At 38.3% G+C, this 13,417-nt stretch overlaps 1 protein-coding gene across 4 annotated transcripts in view; it reads right to left on the reverse strand.

The window, feature by feature from the left end:
* LOC127417775 (phospholipid-transporting ATPase IA-like) overlaps window positions 1-13,417 on the reverse strand; it is a 215,299-nt gene that overhangs the window by 62,711 nt on the left and 139,171 nt on the right. For all 4 annotated transcript variants that reach the window (XM_051657995.1, XM_051657994.1, XM_051657993.1 and 1 more), the window contains 2 exons: window positions 4,320-4,492; window positions 269-452 (listed from right to left, as the gene is read on the reverse strand). In XM_051657995.1, the coding sequence (XP_051513955.1) occupies window positions 269-452; window positions 4,320-4,492 (357 nt within the window). The remainder of the gene's footprint in view (window positions 1-268; window positions 453-4,319; window positions 4,493-13,417) is intronic.

Here is a 13,417-nt window from a genome sequence, read left to right on the forward strand (position 1 = left end):
TCACCTCTACTTTACTTTTATTTATAATATTCTATAATCTATAAAAAAATATTGATATATTCAAAACCTGTTTCTGGTTCAGTTGTTATATATCTAGTTATATATTTATTCTATATAGCTAATCTAAATATGATCATTTCTGTTTATTTATTATAGTTTAGCAAAGCATAGTAAGTATTAAACATCTCACAGCACTGAACCATTTGGTCCAATGTTAATATGATTACACTTTCTCTCAGCAGTAGTCTGTAATCTGATCGTTTCTCACCTGTGCAATGGAGTAGTCGGATGAGTTGGCAGCCTGCAGTCCTTCATTGCCAGAGATGCCAACACCTACATGAGCGGTCTGGATCATACCCACATCATTAGCTCCATCTCCAATGGCTAGAGTTATCACTTTCACCTGTTTCTTCACCATCTCCACCACCTCAGACTTCTGAAGAGGAGAAACCCTGCACAAAGACAACACAAAACAGTGAACAAACCGAGAGCTGTGTGGTTAGTTTGTTGGTGCTAACCAATGACCTAACAGTGGCTTTGCACTCAGGTAATCTAGCCAATGAACTAGTGTGGGACATTGTTGAAACAAATCTTCTTTAAACATTTCTCCAGAGTTGAAACTGGAAACATTCTATTACAAGGAGAGAGAGATTAGGGATTTGTAGCACAATCGTGAATTTGCGATGATGCCTACAGAGAGATCTGAAGTTAGTTGTCTTGTTGCCAATAATTCATATTGACAGCCATTTGATTTCTTGGTAGTCCATTGTGACCTCTACATCTGTGGTCACTTATCAAATTGTGATATAATGTCTCTACTAAAATGTCTCTACACAAAGAGAGGTTATAAGAGCACTCCCAACTTTTTTTCACTTAAATTCACTGTTCAAATAAGATAAAATCAAGTACTATACATAATAACGGTAATATTTGTTATATGTATATATATACACATACATATATATACATATATACATATACATATACACACACACACAATTCCTGACATTTAATCGTAGAAAACGTTCCCTGTCTTAGGTCAGTTAGGATCACTACTTTATTTTAAAGAAAGTGAAATGTCAGAATAATAGTAGAGAGAATGAATTATATCAGCTTTTATTTCTTTCATCACATTCCCAGTGGGTCAAAAGTTTACATACAATTTGTTAATATTTGGTAGCATTGCCTTTAAATTGTTTAACTTGTGTCAAACATTTTGGGTAGCCTTCTACAAGCTTCTCACAATAAGCTGCTGGAATTTTGCCCCATTCCTCCAGACAGAACTGGTGTAACTGAGTCATTTTTGTAGGCCTCCTTGCTCGCACACGCTTTTTCAGTTTTGCCCACAATTTTTCTATTGGATTGAGGTCAGGGCTTAGTGATGGCCACTCCAATACCTTGAATTAGCTGTCCTTAAGCCATTTTGCCACAACTTTGGAGGTATGCTTGGGGTCATTGTCCATTTGGAAGACCCATTTGCGACTGAGCTTTAACTTCATGGCTGATGTCTTGAGATGTTGCTTCAATATATCCAAATAATTTTCCTTCCTCATGATGCCATCTATTTTGTGAAGTACACCAGTCCCTCCTGCATTAAAGCTCCCCCAAAACATGATGCTGCAACCCCCATGCTTCACGGTTGGGATGGTGTTCTTCGGCTTGCAAGCCTCACCCTTTTTCCTCCAAACATAACGATGATAATTATGTCCAAAATGTTAAATTTTTGTTTCATCAGACCAGAGGAAATTTCTCCAAAAAGTAAGAACTTTGTCCCCATGTGCACTTGCAAACTGTAATCTGGCTTTTTTATGGCGGTTTTGGAGCATTGGCTCTCTTCCTTGCTGAGCAGCCTTTCAGGTTATGTAGATATAGGACTCGTTTTACTGTGGATATAGATACTTGTTTCCTCCAGCATCTTCACAAGGTCCTTTGCTGTTGTTCTGGGACTGATTTGCACTTTTTGAACCAAACTACGTTCATCTCTAGGAGACAGAATGCATCTCCTTCCTGAGCGGTATGATGGCTGCGTGGTCCCATGGTGTTTATACTTGCGTACTATTGTTTTTACAGATGAATATGGTACTGTACCTTAAGGTGTTTTTAAATTGCTCTTAAGGATAAATCAGACTCCTGGAGGTCCACAATTTTTTTTCTGAGGTCACCTCCAATTGACTCCAGTTAGCTTCTGATAGGATTGTCTAAAGGCTTGACATCATTTTCTAGAATTTTCCAAGCTGCTTAAAGGCACAGTTAACTTAGTGAATGTAAATGTCTAACCCACTGGAATTGTGATATAGTCAATTAAAAGTGAAACAATCTGTCTGTAAACAATTGTTGGAAAAATTACTTGTGTCATGCACAAAGTAGATGTCCTAAACGACTTGCCAAACTATAGCTTGCTAATATGAAATCTGTGGAGTGGTTAAAAAAATTAATGACTTCAACCTAAGTGTATGTAAACTTCTGACTTCAACTGTATATACGGCATATATATATATATATATATATATATATATATATATATATATATATATATATATATATATATATGTGTGTGTGTGTGTGTGTGATATATATATATATATATATATATATATATATATATATATATATATATATATATATATATATATATATATATATATATACGGTTAACTGTATATACACACAGATAAAATTTATGATCGTTTATAACAATTATAACAATTTACATCATTAACCAATAATCACAAACAGGCACAAAAACAACAAATTCTTACAGAATATTCTGCATCTTTTAGATGGCCAAACTGGCAAATTTGTGGCCCAGTATCCTTGGGCTTGAAGAAAAGTATACTGGCTGCAGGGTTCAGTATGTTGTAGCATCTGGGTCAGCAAATGATATTAAGGTCTCAATTTGGGCTAGAAAGACTCCTCCGGGGCTTAACACTGGCTTAAGTTCACAGGTCATTCTATAAGCAATGAATGTAGAGTGATGTAAGTCTCTCAAGTGAACTGGAGATTACCGCCAATATAGAAGACCTCTAGAGTCCGTTTAATGTTAATTAATCTATAGTCAAAATCTGTTCTCCTCAGGATATAAGTGTGGCTGTGCGTGTGTGCGTAGTGAGTGAAAGCAGATCGGCTAGATTATATCAAGCATTGCATAATGGCTATGGCACCTGTGGTGTGTGTTGTATCTGGAAATTGACACTGATTTTTGGCAGTTCCTTGTCATGCTCAATTGGTAACTCATGTGTTTCCTTCTCTGTGTAAAGTTTTTTTGGCCCATTCTGGTCTGCTCACACATGCAGTTTAACTTCATCTATATCTGACTGACATTTTTACTACAATCTGCTATTATAAAAAATAACACTCATTAGTAAATTGCTGCTTTGAGAGCTAGTATAATTATGTTTACTGGGAAGGTTGTGACCTAAAGGGAAGGTAATTTGTTCCTAAAACAGCATGGTGATGTTTCCCAGTAATTTTCTGCCAGTCACTTGATGTTTTTTTAAGTGAAGAGAAACGACTAGTGATGGCGTCAGCTCCCCAGAGGGTAAAAAGGGTTATTAAGATACAAAGACATATTTAACACCCACCTGTGAAACAGTAAATATTAAACCAGAGCTTGACAGCACCACAACTGCTGAATATCTTGATGGTTTAACAATGGAAAACACACAATTAAATTGTAAATAATTTTAATATAACCAGTATTTCATTTAAAAATAAATACAATTTCCTTTAAGCAAATTGTTTAACTTTTTCCCTAAGCTCAGATACTGGAAAAACTGAGCTTTTTTTCCATTCCCTCCCATTTCATTTGGCAGAAGCTTTTATCCAAATCAACTCACAATGCATTCAAGCTACATATTTCCTTTTATCATAAAGTGCCTGGGAATCCAACCAATGACCTTTGTGTTGCTTGCACCATGCAACTGAGCTTCTTTTCATTCTATTTTTGAATTTATGCATTTCAGACATTTTTATCTAAAGCAACTTCTAATTGATTCAAGCAACACATTTTCTTTTATCAGTGCGTGCCTTCCCTGGGAATCGAACCCATAACCTTTGAGATGCATCAGAGCTTTTTTCATTCTCTTTTTTCAGTTAAGCGTTTGGAGGAACATTTTATAAAAAACTTTAGTTGCTCATTCCCTATTATTAACAAAACATAAATAGTAAAACTGGACTGCTTGGAATTTTGGTTTAAAAGATCTGTGATGTTTGTTATAACACTTTGTGAGGGTTCATGTTACCATGAATAATTCTACAAGTTATAAGTGCTGATTTTCTTTGTTTTTACAGTAGTCTCCAGTACAGTTCTGCGGCCGTACCTGCAGCATATCACAGCCTTGCAGGAAAGGGCCAAGTCCAGGAAGTACTGGCAGGCACCGAAAGTGAGGGCGTACTTCAGCGTCTTTCCATCAATAATGAGAGCAAATTCATTTTCCTTGTGCGAAGCATCTCCCAGCAAGCTACAGAGATGGCTAAGTGTTTCTCTGGTACCCTGCACACAAACATATAGATTAACTGGTAAGTTTTGATTAACACTTCATGCAAAAAAAAAAAAAAAAAGAGAAAAATCCCCCATGAACTGATTTTGTCAGTTACACAATTAAAGGGGGGAATTCACTAAGAATGAATTGCATCCACTAAAAGTATTGTTTATTTTTCACATTGTTCTAGCACCCAATTCACTAAAGGAATTATGAAAATCAGGTAATGGCGCAAACACAGCCAAAACATTGGTGCTGAAAGTAACTTGCTCGGTGCAGTTTCTCACTGAGTGATAGGTATTGGACGATCCAGCAGGCTACCGCAATCCGGCACACTTTACTGGGACTGTACAACATTGCTAAACCACAGTGACTAAAGCAACTCAGTTAGCTCTTTAAAATGCAATAAGTCCGCTAGACTGCATGGCGCGTCGGGAATATATGCCTGACTATAATCTTCTAATCGATCATTTGATGAATTAGGCTTATGTTGTCATGATCACTTTTCAACTAAATTATTTGTATTGCCAGCTTTCTGCAACACAAATGCAAAATTAATTAAACAGTCACAGCACAAACACCCACATCTTATTCGCTATCCGTGCTAAATGTGCTGAAGTAGCGGTGCACTGTTTTTAAATCATTGACACTATGTACCAAGTAGTTTGTGTTTAAAAAAAATAAATAAATAAATAAAATAAAAAATTACTTAATATAAATACAGCGCAGCACTATTCCAGCACATTTAGCACTTTTTGTGGGCAGTTAGTGAATAAAATGCAGGTATTTATGCTGAAATACCACAGGCAAAAATGGTGCAACCGTTTATTGAATTCACCCCAAATTGTGCAACTGACAAAATCAGTGTACAAATGTTTGAAGTTCCTCTGCATGCTCCATTCATTTTGACGGAAACCTTTAATGCTATAAATCAGAAATCTGTTCACTGACATCTAATGAGACACCACACATAAACACTTGGATAATTTCCCCTTTTTCCTCAATGCCAATATCAATGCAATCAAACCCAAAAATAACACAGAATTTCACATGCACAATACCAGCCACTTTTGCACATAAAGTTTACATCTGTTTATTGTCAATGCATGGGGGCATCAAAGTGAGAACACGCATATGGCAAGCTTCATTATGGAGAGAGCAACGGTGAAGCCGGGTGTGATGGTTCATTTGTTAGAACAAGGCCTTTCCGTGGCCCTGACCAGGAAATACAACGGCATGGGAATTTACCCCGAGTACTAGCAAAACTGCAGACCACCCTATTCACTCTCTCTCTTTGAGAGTGTTAACAGAATCTGAGAGCGTACGTCTGGGTTTATGGGTTATTTTGGAGGAATGTCCTGTACCAGCTGCATGCGCTCAACTCGGGAGCCACGGATATATCTGTGCGTTGATTAAACCTGGAAGATTTTAATCAACACTGACTGGGCCACAGAAATATTAGGACCTTTGACTTGACCTGACTGTTGTTTTTTTTTTTGTTTTTTTATGAGTTTCAAATGGCGAAAACTGTACTTTCAGCAGAATATATACCTCATAGTAAGAGGCTGTTATTGTAAGGATTGGGGATGTGTGGGAGGATGGTTCCATGTTTGGATTAGGAATGCTGCTGCACTCCATATAATTTCCCATAAAAGAGTCGCACGGTTCCTGCCTCTCATGTGCTGGAACGATAGGGCACTCATAAAAGTGGTCAAAATCCAAAGAGTTGAGGGAAAACTTCTGGCTCACAGGTCTAAACACAACATTACTACAACACAGTAGCGTGTAAATGAGAAAGCAGGAGAAATAGACAGAGAGGGGCCGTTAAGACAGGACGCATTCTTGTGATAAAAACAAAGAGATCTGTCTGAGCAACAGTTAAAAAATAGAGCAGATGGACACAAAAAATCATTTTGAAAGGACACAGAAAGCAATTAAGACAGGAATTTCCACAGCAGAACTTTTCATCAGGTTAGTGTCTGTGAAGGTGAAGCAAAAACAGGTGTCATAAATCGTGATTCTGACATCACAAGCATGATTACATTAAAATATGACAACCATTTTACACACCAACTAGGCAGCAAGGCAAGTCAGGTCACTCAGTGGCCATATTTGTAACACGGCAGCCATTTACTAATCATACAAGTACAGCTCCAATCTATTTAAACAGGGAAATTCTTAAATCTCTAAAATGTGACATATTTCGTATACATATACAAACGTACATATTTCAAATCAACAATAAAATCTGACAACAACGGTATTTTTTAATTGTATTTCTTAAGCTCAAATAACACGCAGGAAAAAAAACAAAACATGCAATTTACTCTACTGGCTGGTTCAGCTAATGTGCATGCACCTCCTTGAGTAAACAAACAGGTGATATCTCCATCAAACAGGCGATTTAAACTAATAGGCTGAACTTTTATTCCTTCAGCCGCCATATTTTGCAATCTGAGTTCTCCCATTCACTTGCATACCAGTGACTCATCTCATCCTATAACATTTTTGCGATAAAATCCCTAAAAATCTCGTAGAATTGTGTGTAAACAAACACAGGCATGTCAATATCTGCAGCTCCTGTCCTGCAGCTGTCCACCATGATAATTTCTGGATTAACATTCCAACTCAGTGAAGACCACAACACCAAAGAAACACAACACAAACAAGCCCTTCAGTTTCCAAGGGCTAAAACAACGGCTTTAAAAAGCAGCTTTACACAGACCAAACAGGATCGAAGGCTAAAGGATTTAACACAGTGGGTTGCAAGTCTTCAAAGTTCTTCACAAATAACCCAGGACATCAGAGTTAGACCCTGAAATGTTATATCCGTTCCAGTGTGTCCAAATGCAATTCATCATCCATTGAAATCTGGCAGTTTTTTCTTTAATGTCAGCTTTTGTCATGGCGGAGCAAAGGTTTGAAGAGAATCTTGCTAAACAAGTCTGCTGAACTTTCGACATATTTAAAGCTACCTGAATAATTACACATTCAGTTTAATTGCACAGCCATATGAAGGTAATTCTATCGCCCTCTTGAGTACAGAGGTTTTTTATCGTCACAAAAATGCAAGATATCAACTATGTACAACAGGACAGCACTTGCAATGTGTTGGTCAAGCATTCATGCATACAAAGTTAAGGCAAAAGTATACTTCGGTTTTCTGCATGACATTATGTCTCAAGCACTGTTGAGCCCTTCAAAGTACACTTTTTTGTTTTTTTTTTGACCAAGAGCATGTAAAGATGCATGCGTTCTAAGAATGATTTCTGATATGCTTTAGTATGGTCCACATCTGTGCGCAAGCATGTACTATCTAGAAAAAATGGGTTGCACGCAAACAGTCCATGCATACATACTGCGCTGATGATAAAATTTGCATCACACACACTGTGCACGAGATGTGGCACTGTGCAGAAAACCTAAGTATACTTTAGTTCTAAGTTTCTGGCCGCTGCCGTACAGAATTGAATGCCATTTCCAAGATCCGGTTGGGCCCTTAACACGTGTGAGGAGAACTTACCATAGCTAATTGTAACTCTGTTAAACTGAAAAGCATTAACACAGATCTATGCTGCAGATTGCCACTAAACTGCCCAAAATACACCAGGAGGGGGACTGTATGTGTGTGTATGTGTGTGTTTGGGGGGCAGACGCCTAAGGGCAGTGAGATTACACCTTGGGGACCAACCAAACCTCTGCTGGCATAACAAGGCTCTGAAACCCAAGCTCAAAGGAAATATTTAGAGAGAGGAGTCATGGGTTTAGAGGGAGAAAGGCCTCAGGTTTCAGAGAAAGAAAGGTGCAGCTGTAAGAAATTGGGCGTCCATCCCCGGTAAGGGATCTGTACATGTACAAGACTCCAAACAGGCCTCCGTGTTATGGCTGTGTTAGCAAACTGGATCTTGATGACTCAAGAGTGTTTGGTTTGCAAGTGTGCAGAAGGCAGCAGTTAGGACATACAGAACATCAGCGCTTCCATTTGCTGCCAAGATCCAGCAGATAACAGCTGATTTAGACACTTAGGAAATCCTTTTATAGGGATGCCTGGATTGAGGCATGTGAAATCTGACATTATAAACACAGAGTGGAAGGATCTGTAGGATGGCTTACATGTGTCATGGAATGAAGACATGAAAGATAGAAGACTGCAAGTGCATACTGTACACTCACGAACATGTATATTAATACTTTAGACAGACGTTCACTTGCGCACTAATGATTGACAGAATCAACTGTCCAGCTATGGAAGTTTGAGCGAATATGCTTGTCGCTAACAACAACAACAAAACAGTTGCTAACGAACTAAATGTCCCAGTTTGTTTTTGTTTTTTTTGGGCAAACATTTAACAGGAAAGATCCAGCTTTTTACTCAAGTCAAAATAAAATGGGTTTCGAAGCCATTTTACTTCTTTTATCTGGCATATTTCTGAGTGAAATAAGACATTCAATGAGACAAAATAAGAGAAAAGAGTTAGACTTGATCTTCTGCAGAACACAAATTAAGATTTTTATATTCAAAAATTTATATTCAAATATTTCAGCTCTCTAGATCCAGAAGTGAATAAAGTTGTAATTATCTATTTCTTTTTTACACAAACCTATCAATTTGCTTCTGAAGACATTAATTGATCGACTGAAGTCATGTGGATTACTTTTATGCTGCCTAAATATGACTTTTGGACCACCAAACAGCCAGCAGCCTGATGGCACCCATTTACATGCATTGTATGGACAAACTGAGCAGAAATCTGCTTATAAAAATCTTCATTTCAGTTCTGCTGAAGAAGGAAAGCCATACACATCTGGGATGGCTTAAAGGTAAGTAAATCATGAGAGGATTTTCATGTTTAGGTGAACTAACCCTTTAAGAGGTGTTCATGATTACAGCGATTTGTATTGATGAAGAAATCCTTCACTTCCAGAAAGAGCTCATGAGAGTTGCCGTTTTGAGGCAACATCAGCGACAGTGTTCAACTTCATGCAAACGCTTAGCGATGCCATGTGGTGACCACTACCAATGAAGTTCACACAAGCCATTTCATGACACAGATGGATGCTGCAGTCTAGTAAGAATGCCCATTAGTAACCAATAGTACATGACTTGGCAACCTCCTGTGATTAAATCGTTGTTGATGTGAACACCTTAAAAGAGTGTGTGGAATCATGTCCCCATTGAGGAAACCAACTAATGAGCTGGTCTCCACCAGCCTGTCTTGGCCAGGAGGCCAACTAAACTAGTCTAGACTAGCTTAAGCAGTTTTTAAAACTGAATTACAACCATTTTTGAAGTAAGAAACCATGAAACATTACAAGTGTCCCTTATTTAAAGACAGTGTTCTGCGCTCTTCAGTGTCTCTATTTTCAGCTCCATTTCATTCATTCTTTGTACTCTTCCACACAATCTCTCCATTCTCTCCGTTATCTGGGCTTTTCTGTACACTATAGCTCTATTTCATGTGCGAGCAGCAGAAGGGACTTCGGTCTGCCGCATATTTAATGTGATTATTGAGTCACTGTTTTTTGACCCTTCCCATAGTGTCTTGCATTTCCCTCCACTGAGATAATCAGCCCCTTTCCAACATCTGGAGGAGACCCCAGACCCCTCTATCTGGGGTGGATGAGTGGCCTCCTTCATTCATCTAGTCTTTCCTTACATGTTTTCATCTGTTAAAGGATAGTTCACCCAAAAATAATTTTATATACATTTAAGAATTTAATGACTTTCTTCCTTTAAACACAAAAGGAGACTGCAGAATATCAAGCCTGCTCTTTTCCATACAACAAAATGGATGGTGATTTATAATGCCAAGCTCCAAAAAGAAAAAAAAAGCATCATAAAATTAGTCCACACAACTTTATTCCAAGTTATATGAAGCCATAAGATAGCTACAAGCGAAACGCCATGACGTCAAACTTGTAGCAGAGGGCAAGATTATCAGGGAATATAGTTCACAAGTAGCATGGACTACTTTTGTGATACTTTGTCATTTTTCTCCTGGCATTATAAAGTATCATTCAGTTTAATTGTAGGGAAAACTGGAAAAGTGGATTGTATGAATTGTATGAAAAACGTAAAAGACAATAATATGAGGTTGGAACAACATGCGGCTGAGTAAATGATGACAGCATTTTCATTGAACCATTCCTTTAAACACAAAGGACTAGAAAAGAAACTAAGGTAAAGAAGGCATACTGTTCCAGTGTGTTTACTTGCAATGCGAGAGCAAGGCATTTCCCACCACTGCTGGACGTCCGAGCACTAAGCTGTGGAGAGAGAATTCCTCCTTGTTTTCTTTTAGTGTGTTGCTTGAATTCTGTGCATATGCATTGGAGAGCGGGCACTGACATTTCAAACAGCAGCTGTCTGCTTTATGGAGTGCGTCTCTCTTTTCTCTCCTCTTTTTCCTTTGCTTCATCTATCATGCTAAACGGCTGTTTGACAGACTGAGGGCCGTCAGTCATCACCTAAACCCCACCCCCTCGCAGTGGGACGCACTCCACCGGATCGGGGGTACCGCTGCATGTGTGAGAGTCATTTGAAAATGGTTTCTAGAGCCCTTAACATCCACAGAAAACAGACAAGACCCTCCTTGCAGGGGCCAGCTGACCTGTAGGGTGTGTGTTTCAAATGATTTCCTTCTTTCAAAGCAGATGGCTTTGCATTGCATAGTCAACAGAGATTCCCCATCAGGGAGTTATTGGCCTGTACTGTGCATGTATAAAAGAGGGTCCCAAACCCTTCCTCTAAGTACACGACCCCTTACACTCTCTTAAATGACAACATGCTGTGCAACTGCAGTGTGGTCCAAAAGTCGAGACCATTAGTAAAAAAGCTTCTTTTTTTTTCTTTTTTTCCTTCAAATAATAAATGTAATAACAAAATTAAATATTTAACTTTATTTATAAAATCAATATTAATGAATTAATAAAACATTTAAGCCATTTCACATGAGCAACACTGCTGCTGTAGTGAATATCAGCTGTGATTCGGGCATAGATATTTAAAGCTACACTATGTAACTTTTGGCCCTCTAGCGGTTGAAGAATAAAACTGCAAGTTACTTGTGGATGAACACTGTTTTGGTAATTATGTGAGATGTGCTCCGGCTCTGCCTTTCTGAGTGGATAAATCTGATGGTTTGAGGAGTATCGGTGTAACCATGGTTAAAGGTGATCATCTTATCAGAGCAAATGACAAAAACGACAATAAAACTCGCCCCCTCCCCTAACAAAATAAAATATATAAATAGCGAAAAGAAAAAGATGGATATCTGAAAAATATGAGCAGATAAGTAGCATATCTTGCCATGTTGTTTTGACTTATTGAAAACAATTGTTTTAAAATAAATAGCATTACAACGATGACATTAGACATAACGAATGCTAGCTATATCAGGCAAAGTCAAACGGTGCAAACGGTGGAAATTATAACTTAGCTAGCAGGCAAATAGACTAAGATAGTAACCGCTTTAAAGATTAGCGTTGTTACCAGCATAAAGTTATTTTTTTCCATTGTCCTTCCTCGAAAAATACATTGAAAGCACTGCAGTACCACAATCCATAATAAAATGGTCTATTAGAGTGGCTAACACTATCTAATGAACTACCGCGCTAAGAAAGCTACCTGGCTAACTATTGGTACAATAAAATATCTTACCTGTTGAGGAAGAAAAACTCCATCTCTGGGTCGGTTTTAAATCCTTTCAGATCTCAGAGATGTTGCCATCTCTTAAAAGCCAATCCGATGTAGTTTCGTGTTTTATTACGGGCTCTGTCGCTTTCCCTTTTTACTTGTAGACTCTTTTCGGTTCAAGGTTTCTTTATTTTAAAAACAGGTGATTGCCCAGAGGGTTGCTTTTTTGAATGATCCATGGTCAATGTTGTTCATGTATGGCAGCTACAAGCTTTCAGCTTCAAACTACTACCACACCTATCACCGCACATATCCACGTGCTGTATAGCTGGACCTTCTTTTCTTTATTTACGGACATGAGGTAAACAGGCACGGACAAATGACAGAAGTATACAATTTCCCGCCAAATCCATCCTGACAGCTCTAAAATAAAAATCATTATTATAGGCTTACCATAGTGAAGGCAAATACATGGTTTGGATTGTTGGTGTACTTGTTCATTAATGAAATTTTGTTCATTTTCTTTTTTTCTCCCCAATTTGGAATGCCTAATTCCCAGTGCGCTCTAAGTCCTCATGGTGGCGTAGTGACTCGCCTCAATCTGGGTGGCAGAGGAAGAATCTCAGTTGCCTCCACGTCTGAGACAGTCAATCCGCGCATCTCATCACGTGGCTTGTTGAGTGCGTTACCGTGGACACATAGCGTGTGTGGAGGCTTCACGCTATTCTCCGCGGCATCCACGCACAACTCACCACGTGCCCCACCGAGAGCGAGAACCACATTATGGTGACCACAAGGAGGTTAACCCAATGTGACTCTACCCACCCTAGCAACCAGGCCAGTTGGTTGCTTAGGAAGCCTGACTGGAGTCACTCAGCACACCCTGGATTCAAACTTGCGACTCCAGGTGTGGTAGTCAGCGTTTTTACTTGCTGAGCTACCCAGGCCCCCCAATTTTGTTCATTTCTAACAAAAAAAAAAAATCTTACATAGTGTAGCTTTAAATAAAAAGTTGATTTAAAAAATAAAAATAAATACATAAATAAATTAAACACGTCTCAGCTTTTTTTTAGTATGTGTTATGTCCCCCTTTTGCTTTAATTACAGTATACACTCAAAAATGACAGTATATGCTCAAACTAGCATGGACTCCACAAGATTGTACAAAACCTGATGATCCATGTTGTCCAGCATGATTTGAGAATGCTCTAAAGAGCATTTTGTGTGCTTTTGTACAAAAATAGTTAACCTAAACATAAGTATGGACCACTTTTATGACACCTTTAAAAGTCCTTTTGAA

The sequence above is a fragment of the Myxocyprinus asiaticus genome, chromosome 27 (assembly GCF_019703515.2).
Source record: "Myxocyprinus asiaticus isolate MX2 ecotype Aquarium Trade chromosome 27, UBuf_Myxa_2, whole genome shotgun sequence".
In the NCBI taxonomy this organism is placed as follows: domain Eukaryota; kingdom Metazoa; phylum Chordata; class Actinopteri; order Cypriniformes; family Catostomidae; genus Myxocyprinus; species Myxocyprinus asiaticus.